The 15064-nt window shown below is 34.5% G+C and overlaps 1 protein-coding gene across 1 annotated transcript; it reads right to left on the bottom strand.

Moving 5' to 3' along the window:
- Positions 1-7611: 7611 nt before the first annotated feature.
- LOC146137808 (transmembrane protein 135-like) lies at positions 7612-13698 on the bottom strand. The gene is made up of 12 exons (XM_083393438.1): positions 13547-13698; positions 13342-13431; positions 13190-13223; positions 13059-13124; positions 12783-12829; positions 12604-12717; positions 11974-12043; positions 11317-11472; positions 10098-10241; positions 9895-9993; positions 9684-9751; positions 7612-9023 (listed from the first exon to the last, which is right to left on the bottom strand). The coding sequence occupies exons 1-12, from the start codon at positions 13567-13569 to the stop codon at positions 8864-8866; spliced, it is 1071 nt and encodes a 356-aa protein (XP_083249564.1). The 5' UTR covers positions 13570-13698; the 3' UTR covers positions 7612-8863.
- Positions 13699-15064: the final 1366 nt, after the last annotated feature.

Genomic DNA, 15064 nt, shown 5'->3' with positions numbered 1-15064 from the left:
CTGAAATATGCAGGTTTAAAATATTTTGAATAGGCCATACATCAGGTTGAAAACTACAGTTATCCAGGATTTAATTATTTCGTAATTTAATTGTAGAACGCATTTGTTGCTTTTTTGCTGGATAAGCAATACTTAATAAGTGTGCTAGTTTAAATTTAGCATGGAAGGCGACTTATAAGGCTTACTAGCAAGCAAGCCATTTTTATGAGGCAATTAAGACACGTTATACGTGTTTTTCTGGCCACCTCTATTTGCCTCTGTTTTGGCGTTATCTGGACAACCCAACCATGGCTTTCAAGAGAGATCATTCCAGCAGAGGTTTCTGTTATAAACGCATATGGTATTGGTAACATGTTTTACCATTTTGTTGTTGCTTGTACTTTCTTAATGCTTGTTTGTATAAAACACAGGATCATCCATTCTTATATTCCCGACATTCTCGTACGTTTAACTCGAGGGGTCTTACACTTTTTACGCGGTCCCCTAAAAAAATTGGATCGCGTTGACCAGGGTCGCCACTAATTTTGGAGATTGCGCAATAACACTAGTGGGTTTAAGAAAACTGAAGAGCCGTATAGTCAAAAAAATGCTCTTCGTTCGTAATTTTGTCCACAATTTATCAACGTTAAACTTCATAGTTTTATAATCAAATGGGCGAATCCAGAGGCGGCTATGACCTCCAAATTAATTTTTTTAACAATTATCTCTATATACCCAAAAAATTGCGATTTTTGTTTTATGATGTTTTTCTATTTTTTTTTATTGTATGGAAATGAAATCAGTCCAAAGGCAGCATGTATGCTGCGGCATTAAGCGCCGCCTGTCTCACACTCTACAAAGCGCAGTTTCTGTAAAAATTAAACTAGAACAAGATATGTCCCGAAAATAAATTTTCGGCCCATATAAATATCGTCGTTTCGGTGATTTGCAAATCTGTGCTATGTGTCTAATGCGCCAGCATACTTTTGAATTGCCATTTTAAACCATTTATAGGCAATTTGTTTCACGCTTTGCTACTGAATTTTAGCTACATTTTTGGGCACAACCTTATTTGAGAACAACAGATGTTTTTAAAAATAAATGTTATGGTATGAACAAGATTAGCATAATGCTGTTTTTAACAAATGTTGGCACGTATCGAATGCTAACCATATGTAAGTCAATTGCAGGTTTCAAGAAAGCGACGTTATTGGACGACATTATGTTGACGGTGAAAACTACATGTGCCTACCACAGGAGTCGAGTAGAACTGATCACACAAACGTGGTTCAAATACGCTAGAAAGCAGGTAAAATCTGTCAAGTCTATGTTCGAGCAGGGCTATAGCATTAGCAAAATGGGACACTGGACAGTAGTGTGTAATTGTTTTGCTAAAGTGAAACAATTTTTAAAAATATAATGAAAACCATTTAGATAGAAAAATGCTTAACAAATACTAACATTTAGTTTAACCTCTAGGATTGTTTTCATTTCAAATGCCTCGATTTTCGTTGAATAGTTTATTTCCTAGTGTGGAAAAAATTGTGCAGTACATTATTATAAAACTTAAAAAGAATTTGTTTTAGCTCTCATCTAACACAAACTAATTCGGGATTAAATCTTTTTTCTAGACTTACTTTATTACTGATTGCAACGATACTGAATATCAGCGTAAAACAGGTGATGTCGCCTTTTTGGTAAAATGTTGCTAAGCTTTAATAGTGCCATGTGTTATTTATTTTACTAACATTTAATATGATAAACTAGCCGGTGTTAAATGTTATGTAGGCCTACAATTTAATTTGTTAACACCAGTGTTTCCCAACCTACGGGCCGCGACCCACAATTAGGTTGCTGTTTGATTTCGGTGGGTCGCCGACTGCAATAGTTCATATTTGTTGAGAAACCCGGATCTACACTGACAAAAACACATTTTGCAGGCAGTCACATGGTGGTTACAAAGTGCAACGCTACTCATTCAAGGTTGGTCGTCTCAATTTGTGTTATTTAGTAGATAAACAAGAGAACACCTTTCAATCCTTCTTACGACAAGGCGTAAGAAGACTTTACAGAAAAGTACTACCACAACATAAAATAAAATAATTTTTATTCTTTTTTAATTCATTAAATTATATTATTCGTTTTTTGGGTCTGCAAATTCAAAGCAAGTTAAGGGGTGGACCCAGCGAGACCTTTAAGTTACAGTGACATGTAACACTTGACCTACATGTCTGGCAAAACCTCTGAAAAGTATATGAAAACTAGACGGGGGTGCGGTTGTTGTATATTTTGTCAGGGGGTATATTTTCAGGGCTTAGTGTTTATTTTCAATTTTTACTTTATTTTATTTTTTTTATTTTATTTTATTTTTTTTTTTTTTTTAATATTTTGTATTGTATACTTTATGTTATATATTTTGTTTTTTATTTTCCTTAACTTGTTTCTACAAGCAAAAACAGATATGGGCCGAAAACTTCCCCACTTAAAATATGCCTTTGATGCGAAAGGGGTTCAAATATGGCGTAGAATTTGGGGAATGATCGAAACATATATTTGATAAATAGAATTTACGTAGATAATGCGTATGGTCATTTTATTAAATTTTGACCAGCTTACGTGTTTGAAAAGCAAATATTATTATTCTCTTAAAGACTACAAATGGTTTAACGCCTATGGTTTGCTATACTTTTGCAAACTTTTACTCGGTAATTTTTTACCATTGCTTGGGCCGAGCAATCACTGTTAAAACAGGCTTTAAATCTGTAGTTTTAAACAATATGAAAAACACTATTATGTTCTCAATACGCAAACTATTAAATCGAAAGTTTTGCTAGATGTTTAGGCCTGATGTTGGTAGTATGCTGGTTGGAGCAAGATGCACGACAGGTGCTAACAGAGAGGCGTAGACTGCCTTAAGATTTCGCATTTAAACTTGCGGCGGTAAACACACCCTATCGACACCTAATTATTAGGCGAAGATTATCGCGAAGTAATTGATCGCCCGAAAAAAAAACTAACGCCGCATTGAAAGCAAGCATTATAAATGAGTCGCCGATATTCTGCTTTGAACATCTCTACTCGCAATGCTTCCCTCCGTTAATTGTACGGTGGGTGAAACTTTATTCACGGCCTTACCTCTTTGTGTATTACCGCGACAATACGATGAAATACGATTTGAAGAATATTGGAAAAATCGTATTTGGAGAATATTTGCTATTTGCACCTGTATAGTATGTTACTCCAATCCAACATATCAACACACAATTTTAAGTTGTGTAGGCCTGGTGTTGATATGTTGGATTAGAGTTGCCACCAGATTTCGCATTTAAATTTGCGGCGGTAAAATAAGTTGTTTCTTAACAGCATTAAGTAATTTTACTAAAGAGAAGCCTCGTTTTAAAATGCAAGTCGCACGAGCCCAGTTTAGGACGTGCCACTTCGCACAATGAAAGTCTCACGCGCGGGACAATAAAGCGCAGCAGGCGGAAGTCGCTTTGTCACTTCACAAGCTGGACAAAGCAAGCGAATATGAACGAATTCTGTATGAAAGTTTTTCTGCTGCTAGATGACAGTCGTTAGCTACAAAGTGCTAAAACGCAATATTTCAGGTTTTTACCCCCCAAGAAAAGGCCCCTGGGGGTGCAGCCTCATAAACTTTTACAAAGCACCTACATACCATTCTACGCCATGTCTGAAAATTTGAAGGTTCTACGATGTCTACTTTTTCTATAAAGGTTCGGACAAAAATCGGTCTGAAACATACCATAGGAAACCATAGGAAACCATAGGAAACCATAGGAAACCATAGAAAACCATAGGAAACCATAGGAAACCATAGGAAACCATAGGAAACCATAGGAAACCATAGGAAACCAAAAAAGAATAACGGCAAAAACAAGATATGTCCCGAAAATAAATTTTCGGCCCATATAAATAACAAATTTTATTCTATTCCAGGGGCCACCAACATTTTTTCTTTAAGGGGTGGATCATTGAAAGGCCTTACGATCACGGTCCGGAAATAAAATTTTGTGTGAAACTTTATCAACTCGATTATCGCTAAAAGGAAATTTAAACTAATATACAACATAAACTGTCGTGATTAATTTGTCTATCAGTTTAAAATTACACCAAAATTCAGTTTGAGATTAAATCCGACATACGTTCCCTTAACTAGCAAAATACCAATTTAAATTTTTGATTTCAGAGAAGACCTCTGCTGCAAACTGGAAGCCGAATACAACACATTTCGATCCACCAACAAAAAGTAGGGAGTACATTTTTTGTAGGTTTACAACCAGGAATAAAAGTAGAGATTAGTTTTTTTACCGGAATGGTACAAAACAAATTGTAACCGAACGTATGAATTTTTTTAGAGATGACAATGTTGGCAACAACTTATTTAAGCCTTAAAGTGTTGGTGTTTTATGCATTTTTGTGATATTAACAATAGGCTATACCTCAAAATACATGAGCTATATGTAGATTAAATAAATAACTCCTGCAAATAGGCTACATTTCAAGAATCGTATTATAGACTATAATAAACAGTTCCAAAGGTAAAACATTTCCTGACAATTTGTTCCTGCTGATTTGCGATCGAAACACAAAGGTGGTGGTGTCACGTGGATGACGACAATTACGTCAACGTCAACCGACTTTTGGATCTGCTGAACGACTTTGACTGGCGCGATCAAATCTACCTTGGTCGGAGAAGTGTGAATGTAAAATTTCGCGTAAGCCACCTTAGGGTTGAAAAAACAACCGTATAAAGACACTCGAATGTTTTTGATGCAATAACATAGGCTATATAGGTTACTTTACCTATTGTGCAAGAAAAATGGTAGAAAAGGTTTTTGAGCAGGTTTTATAATTGTGATGTATTGGTCCGTTATACAGTAGGGGAGTTCCATTGTAGTCATCTGCGGCAATTTAGTAGAATTCGAATATAACGGACTTGTATAAAACGGATAACGGTATACAACGGGCTAATATGGAGTTCCTTTGAGAAAAAAGACTCCTAACCTAACTAATATTGTGTTAAACCAGCGGTTCTCAACCAGTGGGCCATGGCTCACTGGTGGGCCATAAGAACATTTTAGGAGGCCACAGACCAATTTAAAAAAGCTAGACTTCATTTTATTTGTGTTCTTATATTAAATTTTACAGGAATAATGGCATGGCGAGGAATTAAAAAGGAATGTAAATTCGTAGTTCAACCGCAAGTATCTCACTAATGCACGGTTGAATAAATAATCTGTTTTGAAATATGTTCTGCTGTGTTTTGTTCTAAATCTGTTTTAAAGTTTTTTCTTTCATAAAAATTCTATTGGGCCACAGAATTTTGTTGCAACGTAAATAGGCCACGAAAGAAAAAAAAGGTTGAGAACCACTGTGTTAAACGGACCGACCATATGGTCCTTTATGAGGTTGTTCTACTGTAGTCCTCTGCTGTGGCTATTTTTCCTTCATTTCTATAACATTGTTCGTTATACAAAAACTATATACGAACGTTATACAAAACTATACGAACCAGTAAAGCCGTTTTCCTTTGGCTGATGAATTAGCCATTTACAATACCTAACAAATAGCTTATAGTAACATCTTGCCTAACTGATACCAAGCACAATTATTTTCACAACGAATATAGAGACAGCCAAAATCGCAGAATAACAACGACGTAGCCTATATCGTATAACAATTTTTATTACAGACGAGGTACCAAGGCAAGAAATATTTTTTTAATTTTGCAACGGGTGGTGCTGGCATTTGTGTGACAAGACCTCTCGCAGCAAGAATGATCACATATTTTGGGTAATTTTTTTATTTTTGTTTTGTCAAAAGATATTTGTTTTAGTTTACCTATTAAAAAAAAAATGCCAGAAGTATACGTGATATACATAAAAACAAACTCAAATACTTTCACCAACGCAAAATATAAAAACGTTCAGTGAAACTGTTGGACTATATGGTCCAACAGGAAAAAACAAAAAAACTTGTTATTCCTTAAAATAATTATGCAAATATTTGTTTATGTTAAAAAGTTTTTTTCTTCAAACAAAATTTGCAAATCGAATTGGCAGAAAAGGAAAATTTCAAGATCTTTGTAACAAGTCGATACTAGCAGACGACAGCGGTTTGGGATTCGTAGTGACCCGTCTTTTGGGTGTCAACTTAACGACTTCAAAGCTGTTGAACTCCCACGGGTCGGGAATGCTGAAGAACATTGCTCCAGAAAATATAACAAAACAAGTAGGCCTACCTTAAACTCGCTAACTGACGTGATGCCTATTTTCGGAGTAAACCCAAAGCGCTAAGGCGGATTTAAAAAAAATTGCTATTAATTAAGTATTATTGTACAAAGAAAATTATTATTTGTACGTGAATTACATTACAATGCGTTAAACGATGTTAGAAAATATACGCTACAGGCGGATTTTTTAAAAATAGGTTACCTTTTTGTTAATTAATTGTTATTGTACGAAGGGAGGCTTTATAAAGTTTAGAATTATATGACAGTAGTTAGCAACTTGTTGTGCTACAGTGGTAGTACGTGAAGGCTTTTCAGGTGCCTTATGCGGAGTTAGAGTTTACGTAAGTGTGATGTGTCGAATTTTTTAGTGGTGCGCAGTGACAGTAATAAGTTGCTATGGTCGTACGCGGCCAAAAAAGTTTGATAACCACTACTTTAAGGACATAAATATTCCCACAGTTGGTAAAATCCGTAGTAATGGCCTTCAACCTTTGGTACCGAATCTAGAACAACTCACAGAAAATGCATGAAAATAAACACAGCCAAGCTTTCGCAGTCTGTTACAGAATACTCGGTTGGCGAAAGTCTGGAAAAAAAAAATACAGGGTCGTACAAATGTATCCCAAAGGCGTGATAACACTCTTTAATCGTTTCACAACGTGCTGTTTCAATCAGGCCACACTCAGTTATAAAGGAAGCAACGTGATTGGGCTAAACAAAGATGACGTCAGATTTCAGCAAAACTTGGATCCCACTCGCTTGATGTCGCTACACTGTTTGCTGCACCCGACTGAAGATTTATGCAAGACAACGTGACTCGCACCGGAAGCATTAACATTTAACAAGCGCAGCCTACATGTCGAAAACAGCTGCTACGGCTACACGAACAAAGCAAAGGTTGATATTAGGGTAACCCTGCTCGGATTTTCCGTTATATTGATTGGTGGTTCATATTGCATACACCTATATACACTGTTGTCAAATAAATCTATACCACAAGCTTACGTGAAGTTCTGTATGCTTTTATGCGCTTTCAATTGACGAATTGCATAGGCGAGTTGATAAGATAATATAATCGTTACGCCAAACACCACAATCAAAAAACAAGCAAAAATTACCGCACTTCTGGCCAACAGAATCCTGCATAAAAGGAACAGGGTTGAAAAGCGTAAAACGTAAAGGATCGATATAATGCAATTAGGGACAAGAAAAAAAATTAATTTGAATATTGTGAGTGTTTAGAACAAAGGGTAATATTATAGAATCAGTTGATCTATTAGGGAATACATTTAATTATTATTTAACAAAAAATTATATGCGGTAATTATCAATATGCGGTGCATGTTGTCGCAGCGACTTTCACAAAAACACTTATTTGCTTGGTAAAAGTTGCATATACTGAATAAAAACAAGCATACATGCAATCACAATTCATTGGTTCAGCAATAAGCGCAAAAGGTGTTTTTGCAAGTCATGGCGAAAAACGCGCATTTGTTTAGCATTGAGAGGTAAGTTTGGAGTGCATGAAATGTCATTTCATACGAAGACGTTCAGCAAATTAGGCAAATTCTGCACTAACCGGATTTTGTAGACCTAATAAAACAACGCAAAACGCGGGATGTCTATAAATCTGAAGCGCCGAAACAGTTCACTATTACTGAGTTTTTGGGCTTGGAGTTTGCCAACGTGAATTTCAAATTGCACTAAGCATGACACAACGCAGCTATCGAATCTGCACACGCGCCACTACGTGTGCGTTATTAGCGGCCAAGATAAAAGAACATTACACGGGCATAATTATCGTCCTATATGGCATTTAATATATCGGCAGTATAGAATTATATATTAATAGAATAGAAAACTGGTGAACAATCCATCCAAAAAATGCACTTTTTAATTTTTTACAGGGTTATTTCACAGCGATGCCAAGCAGAAATTGCTGACCTTTTTCTATTTATTTACACGGAGGTATAAAAACTCAACCGAAACCTGCAGATAACTGACATCAAATAAATTTATCTTAAATTGACTCAACGTTAGGTTATAATCCAAAAATACGATATTGTAAAGGCTATGATAGGCTTCCTGCAAATTTCCCCTCGGGGTTTGCCAACCCAAGGTTCAAATCGAACGGTTCTCAGTTTGTATTAACAAAAACTGCTTTTAAGATACAGGCCTTGCTTGCATATTTCACCCGAATTGTAAAAAAATGTAGGAATTTAATAGAACAGCTCACGATGAGGCTAGATTGAAATCTTGCTCAGTTAGCATCTTTCATAAAATTTGCCCAGAGCATGTGCTCGACATCAATATATTTGGAACGCGGAACATTGTTTAATTTAGAGCTTCTCAAATACTATTTATTTCGCGTACCATTAAGGGTTAGTGGTCAAAAAAAAGAAAATGTGTTCAAATAGCGCTTATGTAGTCCAATGTGTGTGGCGCCAGATGCTGGCAATCTTGATCCGCACCCTATATCAAACGATCGTATTATTAAGATACAGAGAAATCGATTGCAATACAATCGAAGAATTGACTTCTGTTGGCAACGCGATAAAAAAGGTCAACTGCGCAATATAAACCCTACAGTAAGACAAAATATCAAAGAAAAATAAACTTTTGTTGGGTCGGTCAAAAAACCGAGCTTCCCCACTTTCCGTTCGCGATGAGGATTTTGATGACGTCATTGCTCATGACGTACTTAGGAACCAGGTCGGGTACGTAGTGAGGGTAGAGGCGAGAGGCGTCGGTGCCGAACACGTCCAAGAGTTGGCGGAACATTCCTGGGAACCTTGGGCGAGAGAGATAATTTGCGTTGTATGTTTTTGCGTAACGCAAATAAATATATATATAAATATAGGCATTAGTGAAATAGCGCATGCTTGAGTTTTACTAAACAGGTAGTTGAAGTTTACGCCTCGATAACTACGTAAAGTAGAGCAAAATATATAAAAAAATTTAGGAAAATAGATTAGAATTTGGAGAATAATGCATAGAGGTTGTATAGTTGTACGCGAGATAAAAATCAAAGCCCATACAGAGGAAAGTATAATTCGGCTAACTTTTTATAACTCTTTTTTCAGTTTCAACATAGTTTTCGCATTGAAAATGGATAAAGATTTAGTGATTTTAAATTAAGATTTAGACGAAACCTTTTTTGGAAAGTACACACTTCGCTATAGTGGTATCATCCGTTGTCAACCTCCAATCACCTTTACTTAAAAGATACCATCACTAATGAAAACGAAAAATGTTGGCACTTTGAGTAAAACAACGCTTTAAAAAAAATATTATTGTGTTTTTTTTTCAATTTCGACAGTACAAGCTAATTGAACTTATATTAAAAGGAAAACGAGTTGGTGAACTTTCAAAACCACAGCGCGACTAACAAAACCATATAATACCACAGACACAGCTTTAAAGGATATTAACTGCTACCAGAGATACTTACTTTCGGCCACTGACGTTAATAAGAAATGACCAGTAACCCGGCTGTATGTGGTGTGGTTCCACACATCCCTTTATGAAAAACAAAACACAGTTAGGGTGCAATTACAGCACAATTCTTTGTCGAGTGCTCAGGAAACTAATTTTACGTCACTTGTCAACTTCAATAAATATTATTGCTTGTAGCCGACGGTTTAAGTAAAACATTTACTTACCGTGTGTAACAGGTACCCAAGACCCAAAGCAAACAAAAAACAATCAAAATTGGCGAAATATGGAATGTGTCCAGATGCAATTCCTTTCATTGTAAGTTCCTGCAAAGAACCAATACATTTTTATTCGGCCACCTATTTAAAGGCTTGCAACAGATCAAAACAAAAATTAAACTAAAACATTTTTTTGGCAATCGGTGCCTCACCTCAAAAAGTTTAAACAGGACATAAAGCGACACTGATGAACTTTTATAGAAGTATGAAGCAGTGCCAGCAAAAAGCCCGGCCACACTGCCATATATGGAAGGTAGATCTTGGTTGGTCAACCATCTCAAAGCACAGTTGGTACCCTGGAATAGGATAATAAGCTTTGTTGTTATTTGGGACACTGCAAAAATACTAAAAGCCAAGTCAAAAAAGTAATGAATAATAACTAGTGACAAAAAATTAGATTTATTGTAAGCAAATAGTTTAAAAAGAGATTTTAGATAGTAAGGAAGTATTTGAAAATTGAGTACAAACTTTCATAGACAGCAACGCTTGTATTGTAAAATGATAACTATTTGCAATTGCTCAGCAGTCGTCCTATAAACACGAGTTATTCACCACAAGAATGTATCCATTATAAAATACTAACAAAAAAATATAATTGTATATAAAAAACGATTTTTGAAAATCGCACAAGAGCAGATGTAGGGCACTAAAATCTATATACGCTTGTAGTCGCCATTTATTAGGTCCCTTTGTTTAAAAGACGCAAAGTTATTCAAAGTCTTGGGGAACAAGGAAACGTAAGGTTATAAGTTTGGGTTTACGGAAATCATCAAGATAAAGTTACAAAGTTACTTTTCAGCGTAAAGTCATAATACAATTAACCTTACAATTGATCTTTAAGTCCTGTTCTGGAGCAAATTCGTGCACAGAAATGCTGCTGAATTTACGTCTAATCGCGTAGTGCGCAACAATTTTTTATTTGGTTTGAAATGTCAAAACACTTAGTTTTAAAAAATACGTAAGCACATGAAAGAGAGCAACATATTGCTTGAGATAACGGGATTTACATGTAAAATAAACGGCGCAACTTGTCACATTATGCATAGCCTCCTTTGCAACAGGGGACGTGGCGTTCTTTTGCACAATGTGTACGCGGAAATGTACAAAAAATGTGCGCACATTTTTGAATTAGAGTTAGAATTAGATTTAGTTAGAGCGCACATTGTGAAAAAAAGTGCGCACATATTTGATCACATTTTAAAACGTGCGCACATTTTCCCGCTAAAAGAAAAAAAAGTTTTTAAAAAAAATATGATCTTTTACTTTATAAATATATTATAAACCTATTGTTCTAAATGTTTCACTTCAAAAAGTCAAACATTCGTTCTGAATACCACAAGTCTAACGAAATGTTACTATTGTCTATTTTACCTTAAAAAGAAGGGCATAGAAAGCAAGAAATTTGGCGAGAGATGTGCTTTTAAATAAACTTGAGATTCCCTTCTTGGCAGATTTGTTGCGCAACATCCTTGTTAAGTTCAGCAAAAGCTCTACAATGTATCCGACCGCAAACTGTTTACCAAAGCCCTGGAGAAAAAAAGTGAGTCAACATTTTACTCACTCATTAAAAAAAAACAATACACAATTACACTTTTTTTCTAAGTCATTTGGTTCTTTGTTTTAATGGAACTGAAAATATCAATGCCAACTGTTTATTGTCATTTAAAAACACTTTTTTTAAATAATATAGGTTAAATGAGCCCTGATATTAATATTAAAGGATTGTTTTTGCCAGTACATTTTTTAAACTTTACTGCATTTATCAACAAGATACAATATATAAAGTCTTTAGTCAGGTGTGTTATTTACAGGATATGGACACTAAACATAAAATAAATATTTTCATATGCAATCAGATAGTTTTTACGAAATAAAAAAATTAATTGAAGTACAAACAGATGTATATTCTGTTAAACGGTTGTCAGTTTTATTTTACAGGTTGGTAGTTTTAAAGATATGGATTTATACTGGGTATAAATATGATTAGGGCAACAAATGTTTCAACCTTTGAAACTCAATAGATTTTACCTCAAGAATATAGTAAAGGCAACCTTCTGCATGTTTGCAAGTTGAGTGTTTTGGTGTGGATTGCTTTAATCTGAAAACAACAAAAAGGAATTTAATGAGATACTGACACAAATCACCAATAGAGTCTTATCCTAACAATATAATATTACTTCAAGTAATGGTTTGTCAAAGCACCACAATAATGTATATGGCTGATGTAGGCCTTCATTTAATATCTGAAAAAAGAGGGAAATCCTAGCTATTAACATATTTCCTATATATATCATTTGAGGTTAACCTATTCGGTTAACAAACAAACATTTCTTCTTTTTTACACTTTAGATGTATTTTTTAGTTTGGGTTTCAATCATTTTAAATTAGTGATTTTGCATTTCAAATACATTTTAAAGCACATAATTGCAATTTCCTAACATAAGTAAAATATTGGGCAAAACAGGTGTAAAGACGTGCATCACCCAGATGATGTTTACTGTATTTCACACAGCATTTTACAAGTCTCAAACACACTTTAATAATTAGAACATTTAATTTTATTAATTTAGTCTGTTGACTGTTAGTCATTTCTTAGGACATCTGTTCAAACACAACATTGGTATTTTCACTATGCAGGATAGTATAAGATGGGTTTACAAGAGAAGGTAAGGATTTCTTGTTCTTAGTTGAAACGGTTGCACAGATGCTTCAGAGGCACCAGCTGCTATGAAATTCAAAGGTCCTTTTAATGACTCAGAAATTTCCCTTGTCCTGTTGGTGGAAAAAATAAGACAGTGAAAGTCATTTAAAAAGAAGCTGCAAACACAAATTCTTACCTGTAAAGAGCCATAAAACCTGCACTTGCAAGACTAAACAGCATCACCTAAAACAGTAAATTCGTTGTTGTATCCAATATGTAATTTATATACCTGATGAAGTTGACTTTCAAAATATCAGATTTATATTGCTAAAGTTCAAATACAGTTTCAAAATTTTTTTAACTAAAAAAAAGTAAAAAAAATGGTATTTTATATTAGAACAGATATGTTTAATTTTTTTTTTAATTACCTCCTTATTTGTTAAAGCATAGCTACAAAAACCTACCAACTTACTTCACCGTAAGATATTGGAGTTATATAGTTTCTGGCAACAGCAATGCGAAAAAACGTTTCACAGGCCTGTAGAAAGGTATATTGATAGATACAAAATGTTTAATAAATATTAAATAAAAAACAGGACATACCAAGTTGATGACATATAATGCCAGTGCTGATCGCCTGCAAAAACAAGGTCATTACACCGTTACTCATGAACAGTGCTTTTAAGGTTTGATATCCAGAAAATGGTTAAAAAACTTCAGTCAAAATATCATAACAGGCCATTGCATAAACTCACCTTGATTTGGTCTCCAAAAATATGCTGCATAATCCAGCTAAAAATCCACTAAGAAACCCATGCCAGCCATAAAACTTTCCAATTATTTTTCTAAAAAAAATATTTCAACTAATCTTATGAAAACCAGTGGTAACATTTTGCTTGTTTTTTACAGTTAGGCAATTATTGCAGTTGAAGAAGTTTGAAGATATTATCTAGTTTTTACCTCAAAAGGCAAAATGAACCCATAAATAATGTTCCGTTGGATGCTAGAAATATACTAGATCGCAAAACTGATAGGCAGAATTTTCGGAATTCTTTAATAGTTCTGTATTTTCTCTTCCTCAGACGAAGTAGTGTTGTTGCCTGCAAAAAGAGGTTCATTCACAATCATAAAAAGGTATATAAATAATAGAGGTTTAGATTACATTACTGAGGCAGCAAAAAAAATATCAACGCAAAGCTTAGTGTTGTTTTTGTTTGCAGAACTTTAAAAGTAGAATCACTTAACCTCAAACATGCTTTTAAATGGCATTTTTATTGAAAAGCACATATGTCTTCTGATAAACTGATAAACACATGTGTGTTATTTAACTACAATATACTAATTTAAAACACAAAAAAATTTCTTAGGTTATTTTTAACTGTAATTATCATGTTGGTTGGTTTAACAGAAGTTGATCTAAGGAAGTTCTTTTTCAAAGCTACACTATTAAATGAACTTCACTGTAAAAATATTTTAGGAAAATTTGGCGCTGGTCTAGAATCCTACCACATTTTCATCCGGAATAGTGCCAAAAATTCAATAAGAGAAATTTGCCACAACTTACTGAATAGAATATCAAGTAAACTTTAAGAGAATATTTCATGCTATCGCGCATTGTGTCAAAAAAGGCAACAGTGCATCGTGGTTCCCAGCAATGGCCGACTTCATAGCATGTGTAGGGTATTGAATCAAAATAAGATAACACTTGAACAGTACTTTCCTTGCTAACTACAGTCATTATTATTTTTTAGCACAGTTTATATAACTCAGTGGCCTATATCACAAAGTTCAAAAGAAGCAATGTTTATTTTGAAAAGTCATAAAAATAATTTAACTAACACCTTTATTTTGGGGTAAATTGCATGCAAATTGGGCTATAAAGCATGCTCGGTGTAACAAACTAATGTTTTTAAAAATAAAGTTTAATGCTAAACTGCAAAATATTCTTTTTCCCCGCAAAACTAAAAACCTCCCTACTGCATAACAATACACATTTTAATGGGATATATATCTCAACGTTGTGCAGAAAAGGTTAATTATTAACAGGTAAGAGATGTACCGCTTCCAAAACTGCTAATCAGCAAGGAAAGGAAACAGTGCAGCAAGGCATGTGCTGCTAAAATGTTTTTAAAGTCTCGCTTAGCTGACCGAGCAGAACGACCAGTGTCATCAATGCACAAGACATTTTTTCGCACATTTTGATCAAAACACTTTTGTTCCTGTTTTCATATACGATTTTTTTTGCATTGAATGATAATTAAGCTGTCTGAAAACTACCAAAAACAAAAATATAATTGTAGCAATAGTATTTACACTACTTTCCATTTGGTATAACTACATAACACATGTGTTGGAGGTACATGAAGATTTCTAAAACTAAATACCGGTACATATGACGTTAAACATTTTGCCAAAAAATATGTTTACTTTGGTAACGCGACTCTAAAACATTTAACAGGTCATAGTCAATAATCCTTT

This window comes from Ascidiella aspersa, chromosome 7 (genome assembly GCF_963924565.1).
Source record: "Ascidiella aspersa chromosome 7, kaAscAspe10.2, whole genome shotgun sequence".
Classification (NCBI taxonomy): Eukaryota; Metazoa; Chordata; class Ascidiacea; order Phlebobranchia; family Ascidiidae; genus Ascidiella; species Ascidiella aspersa.
This window is presented reverse-complemented; position numbering and strand designations above follow the sequence as displayed.

Excerpts from the sequence above, each read along its gene's own strand:
- LOC146137808 (XM_083393438.1), bottom strand. The coding sequence starts at position 13,569 with ATGGGTTCATTTTGCCTTTTGAG. Across the intron at positions 9,752-9,894 it reads TTGGGTACCTGTTACACACG|GGATGTGTGGAACCACACCA; the intron begins GTAAGTAAATGT and ends TTTTTCATAAAG. Across the intron at positions 9,024-9,683 it reads ATTAACGTCAGTGGCCGAAA|GTTCCCAGGAATGTTCCGCC; the intron begins GTAAGTATCTCT and ends CTCTCGCCCAAG.